This window comes from Batrachochytrium dendrobatidis, assembly GCF_000203795.2.
Source record: "Batrachochytrium dendrobatidis JAM81 unplaced genomic scaffold BATDEscaffold_3, whole genome shotgun sequence".
NCBI classification, from domain to species: Eukaryota; Fungi; Chytridiomycota; class Chytridiomycetes; order Rhizophydiales; genus Batrachochytrium; species Batrachochytrium dendrobatidis.
This window is the reverse complement of record NW_006281101.1, coordinates 1,571,441-1,595,686: the sequence shown is the minus strand read 5'-3', so window position 1 is coordinate 1,595,686 and position 24,246 is coordinate 1,571,441. Positions and strand designations below refer to the sequence as shown.

Genomic DNA, 24,246 nt, shown 5'->3' with positions numbered 1-24,246 from the left:
GTATAGTTACTCAACACCGTTCAAATATCATTTTATTCAAACTTGATTGTTAAATACTGTCAATCGTTGTAACGATGCTCTACCAAGTTTAGTATTAGTTTTTGGAAAACAGATCTCGCGTAGTCCGTCCTTGTTTAATATGGTCAATGATTTTAAGTGTAACCTCTTCGGCAGTCTCGTTTTTTCCAAAATGGGAAATATACACTCCATCTGGACCAACAAGGTAAAAGAAAATGGAGTGATCAACCAAGTAGTCTGTTTCATCTTCGTCAACAGCCTGTGGAGGAGCACTAAAATACAAACGATACGCTTTTGCTATACGACGGATTTGGTTGTAGGTGCCGGTTAAACCAATGAATTTGGGGTGGAAATCTAGCAAGCAATCCAAATAGTAATGATAACATTGAGCAAGTTTCCAAGTGATAACATGAAACCCATACAATTCATGGCAGATTTAAACCTACCTTGAAGGTATTCACGAATTGACTCGACAGAATCTCTCTTTGGATCGCATGAGACGAAAATAGGCACAATTGTTTCCTGCGAGTATCCCTCCATACCATCTAGCATTCACAAGTATGAGTACCGAGTAGGATAAAATCGATTGCAGATCATCTGTAAATCGCACAACACTTACTGAGGAAATCGACAATCTCGGCCATTTTTTCAAGCTCCTCTGGACACACATCAGGACAAAACGTATATCCAAAATACAGGAGCATGTATTTACCACGATAGTCTAGATCTGTGACTGGACGACCAGTTTGATCGACAAGCGAAAATGGACCACCAACTTTAGGCTTACCGACTCCCTCAGACTTTTTTGCTTCCTGTTCAGCCTTGGCCTGCTGCTGTTCATAGTAAAAGTAAGCGAGTAAAACAACACCAGAGATCAAAAAGAACACCACGCTTTTTTTGGTCATTCGCTAGATTGATTTAATAAAGGTTAGCACTCGATTGCAACATAGAACAGATGTATCAGCATGTCGTCAGTGATCCAGTTTATGATCGCAATCAAAACAGTGATGTTGATCTAAATTAGACTTGGATATCATTGAAAGGTTGTAAACTACCTTCATATCTTCCGGCGTGGTTTCAACTTTGGGTGCTTTGGTTGGAGTATCCAACGTTGACAGACTACGAATAGACGAAACTCTATCAGGTATCATAAAACGGACTCGAGTTGTCCACAATAAAGTAGAGGGTTTCGATATGCATGCAGTTCGAGAAAGAGTGCTAAAACGACACAGACTTGGCAGAGGTTTTGCAGGTAATGCAGCACATGTCACTGATTGCTGTGAGCGAAACAAAGTGGATTGAACGATACTCTGAATAGTTGTATGCACAAATAGTATGAGTTGAAATGGTTGGCATCACAATGCAGTATCTACAGCTAAAAGATATATTCTTGGCTTGCCTTGAACATTTTCCAATTTATTGGACAAATTATTCATGAAAATGCAATAATTTAATCGTATTCACGCAACATCTGTATTACAGATTGACTTGAATAAACACTCGACTTGCTAATCAACATAATATTTATTATGATGCACACAATCAATAGTTTTACATTAGAATGACTCATTTCAGACCATTTCAGACTATATAGTAGTCATACATACAATCACCAGATTCATGCATTTCAATCCATATATTGAGGTCAACTGGTTTGATGTTGTCAATACAACTTTATCAAGCAGTTCAAATGATAATATTGACCAGACAATGTGGTGGAAATTATCATTTCATGAAACTGGTAGTTTATTATGCGTTTTGACATCTTTATCTAGTGTTTCATTTTACGTGAATACGGCAGTAAACTATCAGCAACCAACATTCAAACAACTCCAATGTCCACTACAATACGTCGTTCACGAACCAATACTACTACTGGTGCCGATGGGTATCGTCCTTCAAACAATATTTTACGTTCTGTTGGTATGCTTTATTGTTCTCAGATTCAGATACTAAATATGAAATCTAGTTGAAGCTTTTAACCAGCGGTCTATTACGGTTGTAAAACCTATAGATAACCCTGGTTTTGCTTGGTTATTTGTGCTTGAAGCTTTACTGTTGAGTGTATCTTGCTGATATCTAACACTACTCAATCCATACACTACATGTTATTACAACAATCATTTATAACCAGCCAACAAGGGGCTTGTGGCTGACGAGTCTAATCTCGACCTTAAAGGATCTGGTCTGAAACGGTTTGAAGCTTTGGAAGACTTGTTGGATACACGCCCCACCAAAGACGACTTGATTGAGCGTAATATTATGAAAGGTTCGAGTATACACCAGGATGCATATCCAATGAACTGTTTAAATGCTGTTTTCAAGTGTCTCACGCTTATTACGTAGCTGACGTTTCGGGAAAGCTTGTGGCTGCACAAGAACAGCTTAAAAAACAGCTGCTTGAGGTATCTAATGCAAACATTGTCATATGGAGGGTTTAGACAAGTTTAAATGGATTTCATTATGAATGGTTTAGGATACACTCAAAAACTCTATTGCTGCACGACCCCAGGCTCAAGAACTTGTGGAGCAAAATATTCTCAAAAGTAGTGTTTTTAACCCTATTGATGTGATGGTTTCTAGATTGCACAATCTGTAGATTGATTTTAAACTTTTTGGTAGATGATCAAATTTCTGGGAGAATCTCTGCTACTCAAGAGCAACTCAAAAAAACCATTATTGAGGTGAGTTCAAATCTACAAGTCAATCTTATTGAATTCAAAATAGGGTTTCAACTATTACTGCATTGGCATGAGTTTAACATTTTGTAATAAAATGTATTTGAACTATAGGATGCACTCAGGAAAAGCATTTCAAACCGACCTCCTTTCCAAGAGCTTATTGATCATAATATTCTCAAAAGTACCCTTGTTGATGCATCCCTCCAAGTAATATAGCATGATATAAATCACCATGTATGGCTGGTGGTAAAATACTAATGATAGTGTATAATGGATTAACGATTCAAGGCCAAACAAGAGGAGCTCAAAATGGCCCAGCTCAAAACCCATCTTGGTCGTAGTTTATCGGAAGTAAGCATATCCTCTATAGCCCAAAACGTTTCATTCATCCTATTCAACCACTTGTCATCTTCACGGTAGACTGATTGTTGGTTTTGTTTTTAGCGCAAAACTCAAGACCAGCTTATTCAAGCCAATATTCTTCAATTGAACCATTAACAATTTGCTTATTTTTATTGGAAAACAATCATGATGAACCAGAAAAAATAAATTTCTTTTGGATTTTTATTCAAGTTGAAGAGTTTTAGTTTGGGAATACGACTGTAAATATGACATGAATCACTAAAGATGTCAAACCGTATAATAAACTGCCAATCTCGTGAAATGCTTGAAATGAGTACTTTTTATTTTCATCCAAATAAATGCTAAATCCTCATATCATGTATTTAGCCAATGGTATTGATAGGGAAGATCACAGCAGGACAATAATCCTTTTCGCCAAGTAGCATTTGCATGTTTTCATCCATACCTGCGTCTGCAGCAGCGGCAGCAGCAGCAGCGTCGCCAGACTTTTGTGATCCGTCTGCATTGGCATAGAGTTTATTGAAAGTGTCACGAACACGCTTCTCGTGTTTGGGTTTAGCCTAACAAACATGAAGGTTCATTACGAGTTTGTATTCCATAGCAAGCTATCGACAGAATCAGATGGCAACAATACATATATATGAAACAAAAGATCTGTAGCTTACCATGACAGTAATGGGTTGAAAATTGGGTGGTAGACCATATCGTAGAATAGATTCAACAAACAATCGGAGTGCCTTGATATGTATCCAGCATGAATACAGTTCTCCAAAATTGGTTTTTGAAAGTCTGAGCAATGTTGACTATAGTATGATGTTGAGAATAGTCAGCCAACAATTTGGTGTTGATAAGTTATACAATTGAACACAACACACCCATTGCTCACGCTCGGCAGCAGTCAGGTCAGCTAGCTGTTTCTTATCAGCTGAAAGTCGCTCAGGATCCCATTTGAAATCACGAACAATATACTTGCGTTCGCGAGCCTTGTTGGAGAATTCTTCAATGACTCGCTGAAACAATGTAACTGAAAACAGCACATACTCGTCGTCTTCTACAATTTTACTAGATATGACCCAAACATGTCAATCTCTTGATAGCAGTGGTGGATGCACAACTTGATAAATCTTACACTGTAGATCGAGGTACAACCATTTGAGTAAGTGTTTCATAATCGCTCAACCATTCTTTGGTAGAGTGTCTAAAATGGGAAATACATTAGTGTTTAGGGATATGAATCCATCAACTGTGACATGATCAAATTGTGCATACTTGGGAACAGCAACAAGCAACGTTGCCATGTATTCCGAGTCCAGCACAAACATTTCCTTTTTGACCACATCTCCGAGTGTTCGTACAGCAAGGTTTCCACTAAAATCCAAAATCAATATGATGCCAACATAAAATGAACATGTATCGAGCCAAAGGCGGTTTTAATAAAAGGCCAAAATACGATTACCTGGATTTACGTTGAATTCCCTGCAATACACCCTTGACCTGAGAATATACCTGAGATTTAGTCTTCATCAATGTATCAATTGAGCTAACCTCCTAATAGCACATCCATGTACACACAGATTGGAATAAACCAGATGAAAAAATTCCAAGAGTTAGCATTGAACAGTTTAAAATGTATGAATATTAAATACCTGTATGATTGTGTCGGCAATCTCACGCAGAGTCTTGTCAGATCGATATTTCATGCTATTCCACTGAAAAGACTTGAGATAAGTCTCAATTTTCTCTATTCATATACATATCAACGATCAGTAACGGATAGAGAATGTAAAATATGAATGCAAGGGCTGGTGTTAAAAGGGATGACCCTTGCCAGTGCATTGGAAGAGTTCAAGACACGAGTAGAATGGCAGTGAGGACAATAGTCCAACAGCTCTTCATCACAGCAGTATTGAGACACTCGGAGACTTGAACAGATTAGAATTCAAGACAAGTGAACTCAACTGTCTCCAATAACCAGACTGGACTTCCACTGAACTAAATCCTGGTTGAGCAAGCCTTTGAGACCATCTGCAATCTTGACGACACTGGCTTCTAGCATTTGGTCAGTTTTAGCCAGGTCATCAGAGAGCACTACCAACGTATCCAAAGTGCCGACCTAGAATAGTAGACAATAGTTGAGACAAGTGATTGCATGCCATGAGTTTAGGGTTGATGTTGAATACTTTAAAGTCAGGCAGAGTGTATGGGAACACCTCGGCATAGTCAGCATTCTTGGACGCAATAGCGTCCTTGAGAGAAGCGACAGCTTCTTGCTTGGATGGCTTTCCAGGTGCAGACAGAAACCATATCGACGGTAGGACAGCAGACGACATGATGAAACGCTGGTAAGAATAGTTCAAGGTGTAAAAGCATCACACTTGCAACATCACCCTGACTGCAGTTTGGATCTTTATTAAACAATTGTATTCTGCTATGTTGCTATTCGACTACAGCAGAATGCTAGCATCCACTTGACATTGATCAGCGTGTATTTGAGTGCCTTTGTCCAGGCTTCATCTTGGTTGAATTGCAATCGGATCGATGCATCTCCAATCTTGTCCTTGTTAATTCTAATCATCGTGTCAGTATTGAATCATCTGCTAATCAACTCATGCATTCAATGTTACCTGTATGGAAGTCGAAATCTAGAATCATGTTGCTCGGCAAAATCTCCCAATTGCTGCACGCAGTTGAGGAACGCAATCAGTCCAAAGTCAAACCTTCTGTTCCAGAATATCATGCCAACAATATCACTCGATCCATATCTAATTGTATAGCTTCAGTCAATAGAATGGCTTGGTATTTGAAATCATTCAAATTGCAGATTCAACTTACAGTTCGTATATGTACTTTTCGCCATCTATTCGCTCAATTTTTGAAAATGAGCCCATGGGTAATAGTCGATAACTATAGCAATGCATTAAAATAGTCAAGGTTACAATCCAGTCATTTTAATGGCATTAAAATGAATTCATGGTTATTTACTTTACAAAAAGAAAACTGAGTTTAGTAGCCAATGTGTCGAGTAAAAATACAGTCTGGCCCATGGCAGCATTGATTTCACTCCATTCAACCTATATGCTTGTTAGTTGACTCAAACATTCCATTTTGACGAGTTTAAATTATTGTACTTGCATGAATGTTTGACAGTCTTCCTAGACGTAATCCATTGATGGTGCCAAATGGTCCATCATGCCATATACGAAACGCATCTTGCAAAACATTGGTTTTGCTTAGTACTTCTAAACGTTTTGTTGCTTGATCGTATTTGAGGTTGATACTTTCCAATTGGTTCTGATAGTTGGACAACTCTCGTTCTAGACTATTCATATCTTGCCAATAACTACTCATAGATATACCAACACACTGTCAATACAAGACGACAACAAGGATGATGAAGAATGCATTCACCTTTTTTCTAGTTCATCCACAGCATCCAAATCCAACTGAGCCATATCAAGATCTTTTAGAATCTGCTCATTCTCTCGTTCAAGATCCATCAAATCCTCCAAAGCACTCTTTTCTCTTAACCTCAACTGGATGCAACATGTCAGTAACACGGTAGACAGATATACGACAACCAATACGGCTTACTTGATTCAATTCTTCTTGGGTGATGGGTTCTTGGGTTGGATCGTGTGAATCGGTGTGGGAGAGTCCGTCTAGGAATCCTTGATACGTATCTCGTTCTAGGATAGCATCTCCTACTGTTTTTTCTAGACGAGCCACGACTTCATCTGCACAGTCCAGACACAGAGGATGATCGACTCTTGTTTCGGTGTGGGCTGAATCCGACACGAGTGTAAACAGCTTGTTGGCAACTTTGAGTCTATGACTCAAGTTTCCTCTGTGGTCTTCTGGTGGGTCTAGAGTAGACTGAGAGGGTGTATGAGGTAGAGGTGGAACTGAGGATGAATCCAGTTGGGGTTGAGCATCAGACTGAGATAGATCTCGAGGAAGCATCACAAACGAATCTGTGATGGTGTTGGACTGCTGGGATTCTGGGTCCGAGTCGGGAGCAGCACGAGCGGATCGATAGGGAAAGGAAGATCGTCGAAGTGTAGCATTGTGACCAGTATGAGCCAACAGACTACGACTGGAACTATGAGTGCATGAGTGTTGAGTGTCAGGCAGAAAGAACCGACCAGTTCGTCGTTGACTGGACTCAGTGTCATGAATATCTAACGAAGCTACACTTGACATCAGTCCATCATTCCAACAGCAACTTGGGTCATGCATTCAACCCAATGCTCACCCATGGCCTCTTCCGTAGAGTGATGTTTCAGCAGAGAAGAGTCTAGCTTCAATGGCTGTCCACAGTTCTGACAAAACACTGTTGCCAACAGACTATCGTTCGAATGCATCCATTTGGAATCCATGAGTTCAATCGTTGCTTGAATTCAAGTCTAAACTGGATTCTTGCTTTAGCTTCTCAACACTTTTCAACACTTATTCATTCTGCATAGATATTGCCATGTGTTTTATTCCAGAACAACTCGAATGTAAGGAATATCCGCATCCTCTCCAGTCTTGTCATTCACACATGCCTCGAGCACAAGTGATTTGGTATGCGTTGGAAACGGCTTTTTGGTCACTTCTTCAATCACTTTTGTAATTCTATTTTAATCAGTGTTAGTACATTTCATACATTCTATACTTTTGATTCCATCACCTCATCAACTTACGTTGATGCCAGTCTTTCTTGAACCTTTTTTGGCGGCATAAAGAACGAGTATAGCATTCGCGCTCCACACGATAACATAGTGATTTCTAAACCATGTTCGTTTTTGAAAATATCAAATAGTTGTTGAAGTGTTACATCCCCTTTGATATCAAATCGATCCCATAGAGTCCAGTTGACATCATTGTACTTGAATATGGGTGCTGCAATCGGCTCTGAAAATCCAAAAAAGGGTAGTGCAAGATTCACAAATCCATTTTTAAAGTCGTCCATTTTGCGTTTACCATCAATCACCTAGATACCATTCACCCATCGGATTAGTACATATCAACACTGGTAGAAGCATCTGGATATACAAATAATATATACCTTGTACAGTTCAAGACAGATGAGTCCAGTAACAAGACTCGTGGTTGTAGCAATAGCTGGAATGATTCGTCCCGCAATAAACTTGGTTTTACTTCGGTCTGCATGTTCAATAGCATAATTGCTTGCTCGGAGATTCGATGCAGCAGTAATAAAATCAATGTGGAAGTTGGTGTCGTCATCCTTTTCAAATTCAACTGGCTTGAGTCTCACTCCAGCAAAAGTAGATGCCGCTGGGAGTTCCTTGACTATTTTGTCCAAGTCGGTATCGGCCGACCCTGCTGATTGCTGGGCTGCTTCAGCTTCAGATACGGCAATCTTGACACCAGATTTGGGAACAAATTCGGGAACAATGATAGTCGTCAGCACTTTTTGAAACACCTTGATGTCGGTTTCTCCTTTTAATCCATAGTTGAACGCATGAAGATTCGCTGCTGCCAGCACAAAGTTAAAATGCAATGGATCGTTCAGATCAAATACAACCGCTGTCGGAGCACGCTTGGGTCCTGACCAAAATGGCATGCCAGTAGATGTTACCGAATCTTTGGGAAAATTATACAACAGCTGCTGAATGGTGTTGTTGAAATGCTCCTCAAACTTCATGCGAGCCCAAACAATGCACTCGTCAAAAGACAATGGTCTGGCAGTAACCAAGAATGCAAGAATGCTTTGCAGAGTATCAACATGATTACCACCCTGTCGATGCAGATTGTCAATGTAATTGGGCTGACTCAGATATAGATTGACATTGTCTGCTGGAGTACGGAACATTCCCTCAAACATATCTCTGGCCCATTGAATAGTGTGCTCAATGGCATTTGGAAAATTCTTGAGTGTGCAAATGGGAATCGACTTCTCAGGTGGATCCTGTGACGATGAGTAAGACTCGGTCAAGTGAGGAATCACTACTTGAGTGTTTCCCTTTGTGCCCAGAGTGCCAGACTCCAACAGTGGTTTAGAGAAAAACACACAGCGACGGTCCACATATTTGCGAGCATCGACATTATCTAGAGCATTGGTGACTCCGGTCAGTCTTTCCCAAAAAACGTCATTAAAGACATGCTCAGTATCTGCACCAACACGATCGGCTAAAGAAACAATTTTGCCTTTTGTGTGGGGATTCATGGCTTCAACAGCAGTTGCAGCACAAGTTGATTTAAGCTTGGAAACATCCCATGGACGGAAAAGAAATTGTCGATTCAGGTTGCTTTTTTCAATCGTGTCCATGTCGGTGACATGAATAGAACCTTCAGCACCTGTGCCTAAACCCATCAAGGCCCAGTTCTTGAGCATTTCACAGCCAATAGCACCCGCACCAACAAGAAATTGTCGAGAGTTGGCAATCTTGGCGTGAAATTCGGCACCATAAACGGCAATCTGATTGTCATATCGAGTGCCTTTTGGAGCAAACTCACTTTCGGAAAGGGTACTGATGTTAGTAGGAAGAGATTCAAGAGAATCAAAATACAAAAACTGATAAATAGGTGTAAATTTGCCACTGCATGCCTTCAAGACTTCTTGAGCAATTAAACCACCCATGACGGCACACATGGGTGGAAGATCACCACAAGCCTGAAACGATAATTCATGGATCAGCTTCTCATCTAATTCGCAAGGATTAGCAGTTGCCTTGTTGATCACTTTAGCCAACTCCATCAACTCTGCGGCATCAGCAGAGCTGCGAGGACGAGGAAGTTGCTTGTGTTTGATGCGAAATGCATCCAATGCTTGGAATCCAACGTGCAGCTGAGCAGGACGATCGAATTTGGCAAAGTCCGAAATTAAAAATTCTGGAGTTTTGAGCGATTCGGCAAGAGATTTCTAAAGTTTAAAAAGTCAGCGGGCTGCGTAGCTTAAGCGACATGATTGAAATGCAAATCACATACAAAGGAGATTGTTTTTGGCATCTTGACTTGCTTGAAAATACCACCCGACTTGTATGTTCCAAAGGTGCTAGTATTTCCAATCTTGAAAGTATAAGGACCTGCATTTAGATTCATTCAAGTAAGTCATCGTAGTAATGCTGTACAATCAGTTTTAAAGGCAATATTCAGTCATGATACATTGCACCACATTGAACATACCCGTAGTAGTCACTTGACGAGGCTCAATACCATTCAATTCGGTCATCCCCTGAACCTCGGTAAACGTCACATAGTCACCATCAGCTAGACCGTGACGCTGTTCTTCAAGAGAAGCAACCACACCTTCAGAATCCTATGAGGTATAAGAATTGTTGAATAAGAATGTGCCATTTGAAAAAGCTTAAAGTGGTAGTAGCAAAACAGGCTACCTTTCCAACGGATGCAATCATGCCAGTAAGAGGTTCTTCGCCAGTCTGATCCACAACAACAAAATGGTCACCAAAGTCGTTGAACGTGGCAGCAAACAGACCATAAACGTTGGCAGAAATAAACTTGATGCCATGCTTGTGAGTAATGGTATTGATGGCAAGCTGTGTTTCCAAAGAAGACTCGGTAAGCACAACAACTTGAAATTGGCGTAAAGCTGCTTCATCAAGAGCACCCTGATGAACAGTGATGGGAACATATGCATTGAGCTCTGCAAGACGAGGACAGGACACTTTATCTCTTGGTTGGCCCACATCTGAATCGTGTAAAAAAAACTAGCATATAAACTGATGAGAATCGATCATCTATGCACACCATTGGACATGAAATAAACTACAACGCACCTGAGAAGACAGATCACTCAGCTGTACAGGAGCAGAGTCGTGTAGCGTAACAGACTTGACACCAGCAAGAACAACATTTTTGGCTAATTGTAGATGAGTTTGTATATGAAATTAGGAGTCTTTCAGGAAATCCAAATCATAAGATTATATTTCTAATCAAGCCTTACCGATTTCAATACCGAGACCCTTGAGGCCTATAATCAGAACATTAGAGAGTGACATTTTTTCCATGGCATCACGACCAAGAACATAGCTATAACATACAAGATTCACCAGATATATTAGCATGTGGTAGACTAGACAGTCTACAAGAAATAGACCGAAATCCTGCAGATTGGGTTTGAATCAACAGCCAGTATGAATGCAAGAGGAGTCAAGTACAGCAGAATGAATCAACCCATATCTTGCAGGGCTGTAAAGTCAACATGGCATGTTCTAAAGGATAGTATAACCAAGTCGTATGTTTACGATAGTCATTCAACAGATGGGTTTGCTGCCAAGTAAATATGTTTATTGCTGACTAAAGACCAAAAAATTGTATCTGTACACACACTATCGTAGCAGTGAATATCCAGATAGAATCACAATACAATGCACAACAGAAACCATCACATTCTAGCAAATGTCTTGTAGATCTAAAGCAAATTGACCTTGTAAAAAGTGTTCATGTCAATTCACTTACAGTTGACGAGAGTACAGACCCTCATCCAGCTGAGGTCGGGTGGTCGTAGTGTCCATGTCGATGGGATTCATTGCAGATGTTCTACTGCAGTCGACTCGCTCAAGTCCATGTGTGGGTCACGGGAGTGTCACGTGGTTGGGTGGTTTAAATCTCGACCATCCGACTGGTGTTGCTCTCATGTCTGCCTCGGTTGCTGCTGGAAACTTACAGCTTGCTCTAACCTCTGTTGAAACTGAGATTCAAACTATACAGCATGACATTGAACTCAAACTTAAACAACTGCCGCATATTGGTCCAGGATGCATACATTCACTCGACCCTCCATCTATCCATACATCAGATCCAAACTCAAATTGTGACTGTCCTTTAAATCTCCTGGCAAGACTAGAGAGGCATGTATAGCCAGTTTTATTTTACATGTGAGATGATTTTGATCTAATTCGCATGGTTGATTAGGTTGGATTGTCTGTTTAAAAATATGGGTGTTGCCAAGGATAAACTTGTCGCAGATAAACATGTAAGCTTGATGTGCGCATGGATTGGATTCTCATGTGTAGATTGGATCAACTACTTACTCTTGTGGCAGAAATTTGCACTAGAGACAGAATCTCAACTGACAAGAAATGCCGAGTTGCTGGATTTGATTTTGGCAGCAACAGAGTTTGAAGGCGATTTTCAGATGCTACATACATTCAATGGACTCGTCAAGGATTTATCATGATCGACTTGATTTTTCCACTTGCTGTATCCAGAGCCATTCTAATAAACTGGATACATTCAGTTTGATGTTTAAAATTGATTCAACGATTTATCGGCTAGAGTTTATCCAACTCAGCCTTTGGTATTCTACAGACTATTTAGCTCCAAATGCAAATAAGATTCCATAAAATTCCATAAAATTGATTTATTGACCAGCAGCAGCACGTTGCGCTATTATAAATTAAACGTCAATACCCATATTAAACATGTACAACAACACTATTACTTACCAGAACGTCTGGCAGTTTGAGCAACAAATCCAGTTTTGATGGCAGATACAGACCGCGATGATCCACATGATTCACATTGCAGGAAAAAAAGACGGTTTTCTTTGGTCAATACAGTTTCAGCTGATTTGCAAGTTTTGCAGGTCACGTATTCGACTAATTGTAATCATTCATTCATGTATTGCGGTTAAATCAATACACTCGATATGATTCTCAAATCAACTTTAGATATACTACTTACCAATATAACGCTTCAACACGTTTTCAATCTGTTTTTGCTGGAATTTTCCCTTGATAATCAAACGTTGGTTACCATCAATCGAGCCAGAGGTACCCAACTCTGCAAACAAAAACTGAACAAGATGATCAGGCGTACGACGCATCCTAAACCAGACAATTAAATCAGTTACAGGTGCAAACCAAGCTATAACAAATGCTTTATCAATGCATTTACCTTCTACAAAAATCGACCAAGTTGGCAAAGGAGGTTTTTTTGGAACCTTCCTTCAAGATTTGCGGAGCAACAATATTATACTTGACGGTACCACCTTGGGCACGTTCAGGGTTATTTAGACGGATAATGTTAAACACACGAGTAAGCAACTCATTGTAGGTGTAGTCGCGATTGGATGAGAGCCAAGCTTCCTGGCCTAGTTTGGATGCAGCATTTGACTCGGTTTCACCCTCTGCACCTTCAGATTGACCAAAAGAAACGCCGTCATTTTGAGTTTCTTCACCATCCTTGAGGAGAGCTTCAAAAGCTGCCATATCAGACTTCTTCTTCTTCTTCTTTTCACCAAAGGTTGCATCAAAGTCTGTTTCGGCATGTGCACCATCCTGTGACTAGATTTGAGTTGAATGAATAGATGCGTCAATATAATGAACAAGAGGATAGATTCTGTTCAAAATCAATGGCAATCGGAAACATGTAGAATCAAAAACACAACTAGCAAGTATAGCCGTCATACCTCGGTAGTAGCCTTCTTCTTCTTCTTCTTTTTGAGATCACTAAACATTGAGCTAGAATCTTCAGGTTCAATCACAGCAGGAGCCTCATTTTCAATGGACTCTACAGGAGGCACTATGGGGTCTTCAGTAGTAGCCTCGTCGTCGTCCACAAACGTGGTCTTCTTCTTCTTCTTCTTTTTAAGTCCAGAAAACATGTCATCCTCATTGGCAACAGGGACCTCGTCGTTCTCCTGGACAGGAGGAGGAACCTCTTCATCAACAATGTCTTGAACCACCACAGCAGCAGCCTTGGACTTTTTCTTCTTAAGGTCATCAAACATGGCAGCAGTGTCTTTTTCGATCTCGGCCTGGTCCTGAACAGGAAGATCCCCATCGACGGCAGCAGTAAGAGTTTCAGTCTTTTTAGCCTTGGACTTTTTCTTCTTCTTTAGCTCGCCAGCAAAGGCAGCAGCGACTTCGTCGTCGTGAAGCGAAGACATATTTGACAAACAATCGACGAGTTGGGAAAAGATGAAAATCGCACTCACAACACTTTTGAGATCTGGATTGCAGCAGACGACGCAGCTGCTCGACAGCATGCGTGCTGCTTGCAGTTCTCAGACGACAACGAGCCTGCTTGACATCGATCCATGCACTCGGGCAGATCTGCAATCCCATCCAATATCACGTGATGCTCGATAACAGCAACAGCAAGTTTTCTTTCGACTTGCAGTCCAATTTGCTCATTCATGGATACTTACGACGAGGTAACTGCATTCAAAAACTTGATGGATCGTTTCAGACTACTGACTTGTTGTTTGTGTTTCTATTCAAGGGCGATGTTCCTGCCGAAGGAATCGAACTTCCTACTGTCTTTGCTACTGCTCAATTCACTGCTGCTCTAGAAGGATTCGGTACTTTAATGTTCAATCTATCACACTGTTTCCATGTACTAATTCTACTCTGGCTTTTTAGATACTGTAACTGCTTTATCATCCCAAGATGCTCAGCAACAAGTCAAGATCCCTTCTCCTGTTGCTCAATTCCTCACCCAGTTTCATGCTCATCTTGTCGAACGTAACACTTGGGAACTCCATGCGTTTTACGAAAACTCTTTCAATCAACTTACTGAAAAGTTTTATGCAAAGGCTTCCTGGCCCGAGGCAGATACCATTTCACACTTGGTGAATGATGGTAATGCAGTTTGGATGCGTTTTCTAGTGCTGTCATCTGAAACTAACCATTGTTGTAGATCCAACCTTTTTGATCCTGTACAAGGAACTGTATTACCGTCATTTGTACTCCAAGATGCAGCCTACTCTGGATGACCGTGTTCGTTCCTATACAAACTATTGTGATTTGTTCAACTTTATCTTGAGTAAGACTTGGTTGAATCTGTCGGCTATTCGTATTGCCATTGCTGTATCTGACCAACTTTTCTAATCTGCATCGATAGACTCGTCTGATGAGCCCTGTGAGCTTGATCTGCCTAGCCAATGGCTCTGGGATATTATTGATGAGTTTATTTATCAATTCCAGTCTTTTTCACAGTATCGCAACAAGCCAAAACACAAGACTGACTACGAGATCAACTTGCTCAAATCACGTCCTGATGTATGGAATGTGCACAATGTGCTCAATGTGTTGTACTCGCTTATCCAGAAATCTCAGATTAATGAGCAGCTGGTGGCTTTCCGTAATGGTGAAGATCTAGTGTCAGTAACACTTGGCTTGAATCTTGTCAACGCAATGGTATTGTTGTACTGATTATTTTGTAATCAATGCATGATTTAGTGCTGCTGCTGGAGAGCTTGGAAGCAAGCCTCTGTATCGCATGCTCGGCTACTTTAGTTTGGTGGGATTGCTGCGTGTTCACTGTCTTCTTGGCGACTACATGCTTGCTCTGGAAACCATGCAGAACGTCGATCCTGGCCAACGTGTAAGACGATTCTACTCTTCTTCAATCCATTCCAATGTTCTGACATTCATTACTTTATCTTAGGGTCTTTTTTCAAGAATCACTGCATGCCATGTCACCACTTACTACTATATTGGATTTGCCTATCTCATGATGCGCCGATATACCGATGCGATCAAGATGTTTGCCAACATCCTCAACTTTGTGTCCCGTACTAAGCACTATCATAACCGATCGTACCAGTATGAGATGATTCTTCGAAAGAGTGATCAAATGTATGCTCTGCTTTCCATGAGTCTTGTCTTGTCTCCCCAGAAAATTGATGAAAATGTAAGTCCTATTGAAAGTTGTATATATGCTTGATTTAAATCTGTCTACTAATTCTGCTGATAGATCAACAATACTTTAAAGGAGAAATACGGTGAACAGTACCAAAAGATGCAAAAAGGGTATGTTGAATGGTCATGATTTGCATCGAGTTGTAATTCTCGGAATGCATGTGTTGATGTATTGGTTTGTTTTGTAGAGAGGATGGTTTGAGCACGTTTGAAGAGCTTTTCCTGTATGCTTGCCCAAAATTCATCTCGCCATCAGCACCAGATCTTGAAAGCGAAGGTTCACTTATCCACGTAGGTTCTGTTTTGATCTAAACGTTGTATTCAGTCACTCATATACTTTACGCTCATGTAATTTTAGGATGCAGTAAAGCACCAAGCCAGGATCTTTCTTAGTGATATCAAGACTCAAATTCTTGTACCAACTCTTCGATCCTATCTCAAGCTATACAACAATCTTCCAATGGAAAAGCTTGCCACCTTTTTAGAAACCACTCCAGAAGATGTACGTCGCCAGCTTCTTGTCTTTAAACACAAGTCGCGTCAAGTAGTCTGGCACCATGGACCCATTTCCACAGGCTCGCTCATCTCTACTACTGATCTTCAACTTTATCTCAAACAGGACACTGTGTATATTGCCGAAACAAAGACAGGACGACGTGTTGCAGACTGGTTCATTCGCAACATGAACAAATTTGAGGATATTGTTGATGGTATGGAAAAGAAATCTACAGCTATTGCAGCACACTCCAACTGAGAATCGACAGATTGACTACAGCCAAGACTGAATAAATAAAACTTTGAATATTTGGTTTATTGCTGACTATGACACGTGACTTGAATGATAAACTTGCTCAACTCGATTCATTCAACTTTAATGGAATCTACAGTGCCTATCGCCAGCACTGACGCTGCACCAGGAGCGCAATGGGACCACGACTCTCGTGTCCATTATTCACTCCAACACAACGCTTACATTTACACTGGTACGTTTCTATCCAGCACATTTCTTATTCCAGATGCATGACACCCACTGGGTTGACTCGCTGCTTATTTGGTGGTCTCTAGGCGATGATGGTAGTTATACATACGACCCAACAACAAGACAATGGTTTCCATTCGTAAGTCGGTTTAATTCACTACAAAAAAAACGGACCAAGTTATTTATTCTTGCATGGATTTTAGTTTGATGAGGAATTGATCAAGGCTCAGCAGTCGGCCTACTACACCAATGTAATACCTTCTTGTGTTATGGTAATTGGATAGTGGAATACCCTGACGATCTGTTTTAAACCATCCAATTTGGTCTTGTTTAGGATCCAGCAGACGAACCTGAATCTCAACCGGAATTCAATCATCATCTAGACGAACATGCCAACGAAAAACGAAAAAGTGGAACCCAACCCACACAAGTAGGATTCAACCCCTTGATCTTATAACCCACTCCATCCATAGGTCGCAATAACTAATACTCTTACTGTTTAGAACTTGAAAAGAAAAAAACCCAAACATTCTACATTGGATGCTCAACCAAAAAAACGTGTTAATACTGCCGTATATGTCACACACCTTCCACACGATACGACCGTTACAGAACTGCATGATTTATTTAGCAAGTGTGGAATTATTCTTGAAGATCCTTCTACCAACATACCGAAAATCAAACTGTATGTGGACGATCAAGGTTGTTTTAAAGGGGATGCGTTGGTGATCTTCTTTAAAGAAGAATCGGTCGAATTGGCTGTTCAGTTGATGGACGATACTTTATTTCGCGCTGGTGATGGAATCAAAATTCGTGTTCAAAAGGTATTGGTTTTAGACTATGACTTTGGGTTGATATCTAACTCGACGGTTTCAATATCATGAATCTAGGCTGTGTTTCAAGAAAAACCAGCTGGTGAGGCTCATTCGGATGAAAAGGGTAAATCTGGCTCTGGTAAACCGAATACAAATGAAAAAAAACCTACACAAACCATTCGTCAAAAAATGGAGAGGCAAGTCTTGACACATTCATCTCCACATCAATCTATTGAAACTAATTCCAATCGTGTGCACATTTAGTCGATTGGGATGGTTTGAACACGAACAAGCCAAAAACAATGCTAAAGCCAACAAGGTTGTCGTGCTAAAAAAGATGTTTACATTAAAAGAACTTCAAGTAAGTTTCTCCTTGCTCTTTGGATTTGGCTTTGGATTTGGATTATTGACCTGTCTCACTATGGTGTAGGATGATCCCACCTTGTTGCTAGATCTAAAACAGGATGTCCGTGAAGAGTGTGAAAAACTAGGACAAGTAACCAATGTAGTTTTGTATGATGTAAGTATTTATTCAATGACTTGTATACAGCACGAGTAGGGATGGATGATTGAATACATTTTTAATCCATTTTTAAGCTGGAAGAAGATGGCATAATGACAGTTAGATTCAAGGATGTCGAATCTGCTGCTGCGTGTGTGTTGGTAGGTCCCGTTTTTGCTCACATTTATCCAAAAAACTAAGCAACCAGCGACTCAAACCTTGTGACTATTTGTAGAAAATGAATGGCCGATTTTTTGGCGGACAAACCATCGAGGCTTCACTTTTAGCTGGAAAAGAAAAGTTTAAACAAAGCAAAGGACAAACAGAGGAGGAAGAGAAGAAACGAATAGAAGCATATGAAATTTGGCTGGAGAGTCAACACTAAACAACAGATGAATCTCGTTTTAACCGAGGCAATACAAATGAAATTGTGTGTTGACACAATTGAGTGTTTGCAAGTGTATCAGACTATATATTTGAAAAGGTCGAGTGTTTGTTGACATGATTATATACATGCTCATCAGATCAAACTAAATTGAATCTGAGCTGATTACTGGATATGTAGAGGTTGGTACGATTTCATCCTGTTCATCCTGCTCAATCAGTCTATTAGCTTCAGCGTCGTCAATCAGCTCTATTTGAACATGTCGATTGGCATAAAGTATATAGTGCTGATACATGAACACCAGATCTACAGATATGCGTGTTAGTTTTAGCAATACAAAGAATAGCATTCCCAGAACATAGGTTTACATACCAAAAAAGATTGAAATACATCCGAGTCCCAACTTGATTGGGTTTCCTGTTATGCCAGTCCAATCGCTCGAGTTGGCACCATCAACCGCCAATTGCAAAAGTGATAAAATCCCACCGGAAAAATCCATCAGGGTATTCCAGATACTCCAACCAGCAGTTGATTTTCTGTAATAATGCATCAAAGCCTGCGGAGTGTATTTCACGAGCGTAACAAGCATCTTGACTGCAGCAAAGTATTCCAACAAATTTATCCATTGCCAGTTATATGCCGAGTTTTTGTAAAATTGTAATGTATCGTGGGTGAATGGCCACATGATTAGAAACATGATGATCACACTGCCCATGAAGACTGCTGTAAGAAAAAGGACTGCCCATAAAGAGAGGGTTGGATTTGGAGTGGATCGGTGGCCCCATGCAATCATCTGGCAGAAAACAGTGAATGATAATACTAATGCATGCACTGAAAACACAACATCGTTGAGTTGTACAGTTGCCTCTGTATCATACCTATCACGATACTGATTCCTTGCTAGCGGGATCGTATAGAGTGTAACATTGTAGATGGCATAACAGAGAAATCCAGTAGCATTGAAGCATACAAAATCAAGAGATAAGCCCTGCACACTGGATTTTAAACAGTAAATGGTTAGTTGAATGCTCCAAATAAACAGGTTATTGGAAATACCTTTTGGTCGAGTAGTTTAATATTGCCTGGGGATAAAAGGACAATGACCATGCAATAAAGTAGCTCTACAATACAAAGTCAGTTCAACATGACCAGTCTATGTCAATGACGAAACGCCACTTACCCAGCCAAGAATAGCAGAAACGACCCAAGCGATCATCACGAAAAGTATAATGTTGGGTAAAGTGAAATGTGTAAATTCAACAGTTGATTGCTTGAATTCTTGCAAGTTTTGGACAAATTAATTGAATTTGACTTGCAATAAAATTCCCTAAATATACAGTCTTGATTCCATAATATAGGGTTTGAAACTGTATATTTAGAGCTGATTCTGTGCTGCGACACTCGAAAACTTTAGCCTGCAATAAAACGACTAGCTCAAATGGATGTGAGTGATCTCTATACGCCTGGATGGGAGAATGCTCATCCATCTATTTCACTTGAATACACTGTATTTCAATGAGTTTATCATTTATCTGAATTCCATGCATACCAACACACCGATTATCTAAACTTTTATTATAGTTTGTTCCGGTCAATCCAAAACCATTTCTAAACGAACTTACAGGAAAGCCGATTATGGTGAAACTCAAGTGGGGTATGGAATATAAGGGATATCTGGTGTCGGTTGACTCGTACATGAATATGCAGGTTCGTTTTTGAACCATCTTTTTTGTTGAAGAATTGAAGATCCACTCATGCTGATATTCGTTTTATTGTACTGGCTCTCTCTTGCATGACTGCTGGATCTGTTGGATGTGATTTGACTGGATGAACACTGATCTGAATATTTTTCAAAATACTGGATATTGTACTGTACTTGATACCCATTGACATTGGACTATAGCTAGCAAACACTGAGGAATATATCGATGGTGTATCTCAAGGTGTTCTTGGTGAAGTCTTGGTCAGGCAAGTTTAGCTCAATATTCTCTCAACTATAGATGATTTGTCAAGAAATCTGCAATACTAAATATTGATGTTTATGATTTCTTATTATAGATGCAACAATATTCTCTATGTAAGTGATTTAGTTTCTTCTATTGACATTTAATCTGGATTGAACCAACACATTTGTATTCAATAGGTTCGACAGATCAAGGAAGATGACAAAACTAGTACGGATATGCAAGAATAAACTCGAATTAAAACTGGCATTTACTGATTATAATTTAAACCAAGTGGACTGAACTGATGAGTCCGAGTTGTGTGTATGAAGATGTATAGAATCAAGTGAATGATATCCAATGCAGCGAGTCCTTTACATGGTCTTGGACAAGCCCAGAACATCAATAAACTCAACCGACACAACAGAAGCCATGTCTACTGCATCAGCAGATGGGTTGATGTATGGAAACAGATTGGATACAGAAGTGGTTGAAGGAGCTACGCATGTTGGATGAGATACAGTCCCAAACATCCATTCGTCTTGAGTTAAATCAGATACAAGTTGTCGAAGGTAGACGTCGGTTTGTGTATGTAAATCTATAATCATTCAATGGTTTAATACTGTTGAATTGGTCATAAGAGTCAAGTTACCTGTAATATCGTCTTGGTTCATGGAATCTGACAACTGAATGGTTTCTTCCCATTTCTGAGATTGGTCTGCATGACCTGAGATGAAACAAGTGTCAGTCTTGATAAACATCTATGAGTGCACGCAGTATCGTAACGTACCGATATCTACTTGATGCCGTTTAGATGGGCTTGGAGTGCGTTGCATCAAGTCACGTAAAGTACAAGATTTGTCTTGCAATCAACTGTTTCATTCTAAAAATTCTTGTTGTCATAATTGTCATCGTAGTATACGATTAATGGATGATTCTGTCATTCAAATCAACAATCCACCAATATTAAAAACATCAAGAGTAATGGTTACTGACCATCTCATTTCATTTCATTGATTTGCCAAATAAATGTCAATCTTCACTCATCAAGATCGTCATCTTCATCAATACGAAGCCATCTAAGTCGTTCATCACCTGCACCAACCATCATCCAAACATCATCGTCCATGTACACTTTCACACAAGCCATCATCTGTTCTTCACTGAATCCTTTGGATATGACACGCTCGCGTACATCACTAAGTTGGATCTCTCGTTTGAGCGACCCATTGGATCGGGTACACATCTCCTTGATCAGCTCGAAAATAATCGAAATTGGATCCCGAGTATAGGTAGTGTCTTGTTCCACCAAGCTAGATTTAGAAACTTCCGTCAGTCGAAGTGCTTCATCCACATCTGTGATTTCCACCACGGCAGAAAATCGAAGTCGAGCCTAAATATACACCCCAATGGTAAAGTTAGTCTTGTTTTTTGCTCAAGTTTGAGAATTTGAAAAAGTATATACGTACCGTTGCAGTAGCAAGACGAATCACACTCAACAATGTTCTAGCACATGTATATTGGAAATCATCCATTTCTTTTGCCTTGCTGCGCATATGAACATACGAATTCACAAGATAATCTCCAACTTCGGCAGGCACAACTGGATCTATTTTTTTGGCCAAACTGACATAGTATCTCAGTAGTGGCAAGTCAATTGGCTCCGTTTGATCTTCACGGGGTGGATGCACCAATGCACGATGAACAAACGTAACGTGCTGTGCAAGTCGCAGGTCATCATCCATTGACGGCTTATCTAATAGCAAAAACAAAAGATCAAATCGACTAAGAAGGGCTGCTGGAAGATTAATGTTATCAGTAGGTTTCATGCGAGGATTGTAACGACCGTACTGGGGATTGGCAGCAGCAAGAATCGACGTGCGTGCATTCAAAGTGGTGGTAATGCCTGCTTTACTGATACTAATAGTCTGTTGTTCCATGACTTCGTGAATAGCAGTCCGATCACTTTCGTCCATTTTATCAAACTCGTCAATACATGCAATACCATTATCAGCCAGTACAAGTGCACCACCCTCGAGCACCATTTCGTCAGTAACTGGATCGCGCAACACAGATGCAGTCAATCCTACACCGGAAGAGCCACGGCCAGTAGTATACACTGCTCTAGGTGCAAGTTTGGAAATATACTTGAGCAACTGACTCTTGGCTACACCAGGATCACCCATAAGACAAATATTAAGATCACCACGAATCTTCATGCCATCGCTGGTTTGTTTGCTTGCACCACCAACAAGTAGAAGCAACAGAGCCTTTTTGATATCTTCGTGGCCGTATATTTCAGGAGCAATACTTTGAGAAAGTCGATGATATACACTGGCGCCGTTAGTAAGCTCTTGTAGTTGAGCATTAAGCGCAGTCGTAGGAAGCATGTCAGTGTACTGCTGCTTTGCATGCTCAATGTGATGTGCATCAAGATAGGTATCAGTGATCAAACCAGCACGCAGTGCACGAAATCCAGTAAAGGGAATAGGCATAACGACTCCAGAAATGTACACCATTTCTCCCGGACTAACGGATCGTGTTTGGTTTTCAGTTAAATAGACCGTCATGTATCTAGGAATGTTACCCATTGGCACTTGCTCCGTCTTGGATAAAAATAAAAGATAAGAGTTGACAAATTGCAGTACAAACAGCGCAGATCCATTTCAAAACTAAACTGCTTACCAATTCTTGAAGCTTGACTTCTTGAAACTTTAAAAACTTGCAAGCTCTAGTTTGCATATGCAACGCACCCTTTATATTATTTTTGCGACAGCTGTCGCTGGTGCAAATCACCAAAGGATTTACATTTTCAGAGACTACTTCCTGGAAAATCTCATGGCCACAATTGTCACAACTGTATGCAACAACAACCACCATGGGTTTGACATTGGATACACGAGTGACCATACCCTTGACACGCACCATCTTGCCTACGGACGTAGCCTTGATGTCACGAACAGAAACTCCCTTTGAAAACTTGGCACTTGGCTTAAACCGAAGCGTGCTGAGTAGCAAGATATAGTATTTGAATCAGCCCATAAAATCATAAGCCAAAGCTGCACATACTCGACTGTTTAAAAATTGTATCAAACAAGAATGACAGACAACTTACAAACGACGGGTCAATGCGGGAGGAAACATGGGAACAGCTATGGCAGAATTTCCGCCCTCGGCAATCATGGCATCTTCTTGCTGAGCATCACGTTGACGACGCTGATAGATAAGGACTTCCAAAGGATTGCTATCGTCAGTAGGCTAAAGCATTGATTTAATCAAATAATTGTTAGATTAGATCGTGCGGAAGTGTAAATTGACCATTTAATTGATCCAACATACGGCGGTTTCAGACGCAGGCAGCAAACTGTCCATCACTTCGTAAAACAGAGTAATATATCGTTTTGTATTTTGTTCAATGTTGTGCACAAGTCGTCCGGTTTGGTCAAACTAAAAACAAAACCATATTAACGACTGTTTGCAGTGGATCTAAACTAGCAAATTACTCGACCTTGTCGACATCATCCAGCGAGACTTCCACAGTGTCAATAGTCCGATCAGCAACTTGAGTCTACAATAACGGGTTGGTTGAGGCATAAGCGGTACAATCCAGTCCAAACCCTCAAGATATTAACAATAAAACCCACCAGCAAGTCAAGGTATTTGGTGCGCTGAGTTGGTTTGGAACCTCTTTTTTTGGGCGTAGATGTGTCGACTTGCTCAGTAAACTTTGAGAGGAAAGACTCTATTTTAGCTGTAGATATTCAGTCATGAAACGATTGCAAGTTGGTCAGCAACAGTTCATCAAACATGTCCGAACTTTACTCGACAAAACAGTCGATCGGCCCAGCCGTTTAGTAAGCCAATAGCAAATCCTACTCACTCTTTTCCTCATCGAAATTGATGTTAACAAAGAAGGCTGGAAGCGACATTGCTGCAGTGTCTGTAGATC

General features: G+C 40.3%; 13 protein-coding genes across 13 annotated transcripts; 4 read left to right on the top strand and 9 right to left on the bottom strand.

Annotated features, from left to right (window-relative positions):
• Window positions 1–94: 94 nt before the first annotated feature.
• BATDEDRAFT_10044 (uncharacterized protein) lies at window positions 95–923 on the bottom strand (the record flags this gene model as incomplete). Its single annotated transcript, XM_006677073.1, has 3 exons — window positions 95–372; window positions 465–563; window positions 638–923. The coding sequence occupies 3 exons, from the start codon at window positions 921–923 to the stop codon at window positions 95–97; spliced, it is 663 nt and encodes a 220-aa protein (XP_006677136.1).
• Window positions 924–1,813: 890 nt separating this feature from the next.
• On the top strand, window positions 1,814–3,269 carry BATDEDRAFT_87041 (uncharacterized protein). The gene is made up of 8 exons (XM_006677623.1): window positions 1,814–1,941; window positions 2,153–2,287; window positions 2,365–2,423; window positions 2,495–2,564; window positions 2,641–2,702; window positions 2,811–2,906; window positions 2,988–3,050; window positions 3,144–3,269. Exons 1-8 carry the CDS (start codon window positions 1,854–1,856, stop codon window positions 3,195–3,197), a joined length of 627 nt encoding a protein of 208 aa, XP_006677686.1. The 5' UTR covers window positions 1,814–1,853; the 3' UTR covers window positions 3,198–3,269.
• Window positions 3,270–3,380: 111 nt separating this feature from the next.
• Window positions 3,381–5,392, bottom strand: BATDEDRAFT_87040 (H(+)-transporting V1 sector ATPase subunit C; the record flags this gene model as incomplete). Its single annotated transcript, XM_006677522.1, has 9 exons — window positions 3,381–3,622; window positions 3,728–3,865; window positions 3,938–4,124; window positions 4,192–4,260; window positions 4,332–4,430; window positions 4,519–4,610; window positions 4,709–4,803; window positions 5,022–5,175; window positions 5,243–5,392. The coding sequence occupies 9 exons, from the start codon at window positions 5,390–5,392 to the stop codon at window positions 3,425–3,427; spliced, it is 1,182 nt and encodes a 393-aa protein (XP_006677585.1). The 3' UTR covers window positions 3,381–3,424.
• Window positions 5,393–5,490: 98 nt separating this feature from the next.
• BATDEDRAFT_87317 (uncharacterized protein) lies at window positions 5,491–6,106 on the bottom strand (the record flags this gene model as incomplete). Its single annotated transcript, XM_006677521.1, has 4 exons — window positions 5,491–5,629; window positions 5,687–5,824; window positions 5,895–5,966; window positions 6,045–6,106. The coding sequence occupies 4 exons, from the start codon at window positions 6,104–6,106 to the stop codon at window positions 5,491–5,493; spliced, it is 411 nt and encodes a 136-aa protein (XP_006677584.1).
• Window positions 6,107–6,176: 70 nt separating this feature from the next.
• Window positions 6,177–7,262, bottom strand: BATDEDRAFT_87039 (uncharacterized protein; the record flags this gene model as incomplete). Its single annotated transcript, XM_006677520.1, has 3 exons — window positions 6,177–6,402; window positions 6,471–6,595; window positions 6,654–7,262. 3 exons carry the CDS (start codon window positions 7,260–7,262, stop codon window positions 6,177–6,179), a joined length of 960 nt encoding a protein of 319 aa, XP_006677583.1.
• Window positions 7,263–7,485: 223 nt separating this feature from the next.
• Window positions 7,486–11,554, bottom strand: BATDEDRAFT_19117 (E1 ubiquitin-activating protein UBA1; the record flags this gene model as incomplete). The annotated part of the gene is made up of 9 exons (XM_006677151.1): window positions 7,486–7,676; window positions 7,745–8,034; window positions 8,110–9,927; window positions 9,993–10,090; window positions 10,191–10,323; window positions 10,400–10,732; window positions 10,802–10,884; window positions 10,969–11,054; window positions 11,484–11,554. 9 exons carry the CDS (start codon window positions 11,552–11,554, stop codon window positions 7,541–7,543), a joined length of 3,048 nt encoding a protein of 1,015 aa, XP_006677214.1. The 3' UTR covers window positions 7,486–7,540.
• An 820-nt stretch (window positions 11,555–12,374) lies between these two features.
• Window positions 12,375–13,921, bottom strand: BATDEDRAFT_36772 (translation initiation factor eIF2 subunit beta). Its single transcript, XM_006677429.1, has 4 exons — window positions 12,924–13,921; window positions 12,711–12,853; window positions 12,473–12,625; window positions 12,375–12,413 (listed from the first exon to the last, which is right to left on the bottom strand). The coding sequence occupies exons 1-4, from the start codon at window positions 13,235–13,237 to the stop codon at window positions 12,388–12,390; spliced, it is 636 nt and encodes a 211-aa protein (XP_006677492.1). The 5' UTR covers window positions 13,238–13,921; the 3' UTR covers window positions 12,375–12,387.
• Window positions 13,922–14,166: 245 nt separating this feature from the next.
• Window positions 14,167–16,482, top strand: BATDEDRAFT_34692 (uncharacterized protein; the record flags this gene model as incomplete). The annotated part of the gene is made up of 10 exons (XM_006677390.1): window positions 14,167–14,184; window positions 14,253–14,331; window positions 14,393–14,611; window positions 14,670–14,795; window positions 14,874–15,132; window positions 15,212–15,356; window positions 15,420–15,665; window positions 15,729–15,784; window positions 15,862–15,964; window positions 16,032–16,482. The coding sequence occupies 10 exons, from the start codon at window positions 14,167–14,169 to the stop codon at window positions 16,425–16,427; spliced, it is 1,647 nt and encodes a 548-aa protein (XP_006677453.1). The 3' UTR covers window positions 16,428–16,482.
• Window positions 16,483–16,547: 65 nt separating this feature from the next.
• BATDEDRAFT_23720 (U2 snRNP complex subunit CUS2) lies at window positions 16,548–18,354 on the top strand (the record flags this gene model as incomplete). Its single annotated transcript, XM_006677294.1, has 10 exons — window positions 16,548–16,656; window positions 16,739–16,791; window positions 16,856–16,924; window positions 16,987–17,082; window positions 17,156–17,476; window positions 17,543–17,730; window positions 17,779–17,828; window positions 17,920–17,987; window positions 18,065–18,130; window positions 18,205–18,354. The coding sequence occupies 10 exons, from the start codon at window positions 16,548–16,550 to the stop codon at window positions 18,352–18,354; spliced, it is 1,170 nt and encodes a 389-aa protein (XP_006677357.1).
• Window positions 18,355–18,499: 145 nt separating this feature from the next.
• On the bottom strand, window positions 18,500–19,570 carry BATDEDRAFT_87316 (cystinosin-like protein ERS1; the record flags this gene model as incomplete). Its single annotated transcript, XM_006677519.1, has 4 exons — window positions 18,500–18,660; window positions 18,727–19,349; window positions 19,411–19,475; window positions 19,535–19,570. The coding sequence occupies 4 exons, from the start codon at window positions 19,568–19,570 to the stop codon at window positions 18,500–18,502; spliced, it is 885 nt and encodes a 294-aa protein (XP_006677582.1).
• A 368-nt stretch (window positions 19,571–19,938) lies between these two features.
• BATDEDRAFT_10083 (uncharacterized protein) lies at window positions 19,939–20,332 on the top strand (the record flags this gene model as incomplete). Its single annotated transcript, XM_006677079.1, has 2 exons — window positions 19,939–20,061; window positions 20,258–20,332. Coding segments are annotated over 2 exons (198 nt in total), but the record flags the coding sequence as incomplete, so codon positions are not given.
• Window positions 20,333–20,671: 339 nt separating this feature from the next.
• On the bottom strand, window positions 20,672–21,133 carry BATDEDRAFT_23718 (uncharacterized protein; the record flags this gene model as incomplete). Its single annotated transcript, XM_006677293.1, has 3 exons — window positions 20,672–20,895; window positions 20,950–21,024; window positions 21,088–21,133. 3 exons carry the CDS (start codon window positions 21,131–21,133, stop codon window positions 20,672–20,674), a joined length of 345 nt encoding a protein of 114 aa, XP_006677356.1.
• Window positions 21,134–21,287: 154 nt separating this feature from the next.
• Window positions 21,288–24,232, bottom strand: BATDEDRAFT_87035 (DNA replication licensing factor MCM7). The gene is made up of 8 exons (XM_006677518.1): window positions 24,178–24,232; window positions 23,942–24,048; window positions 23,806–23,865; window positions 23,637–23,744; window positions 23,413–23,555; window positions 22,983–23,304; window positions 21,767–22,903; window positions 21,288–21,690 (listed from the first exon to the last, which is right to left on the bottom strand). The coding sequence occupies exons 1-8, from the start codon at window positions 24,224–24,226 to the stop codon at window positions 21,337–21,339; spliced, it is 2,280 nt and encodes a 759-aa protein (XP_006677581.1). The 5' UTR covers window positions 24,227–24,232; the 3' UTR covers window positions 21,288–21,336.
• Between the last annotated feature and the right edge of the window lie 14 nt (window positions 24,233–24,246).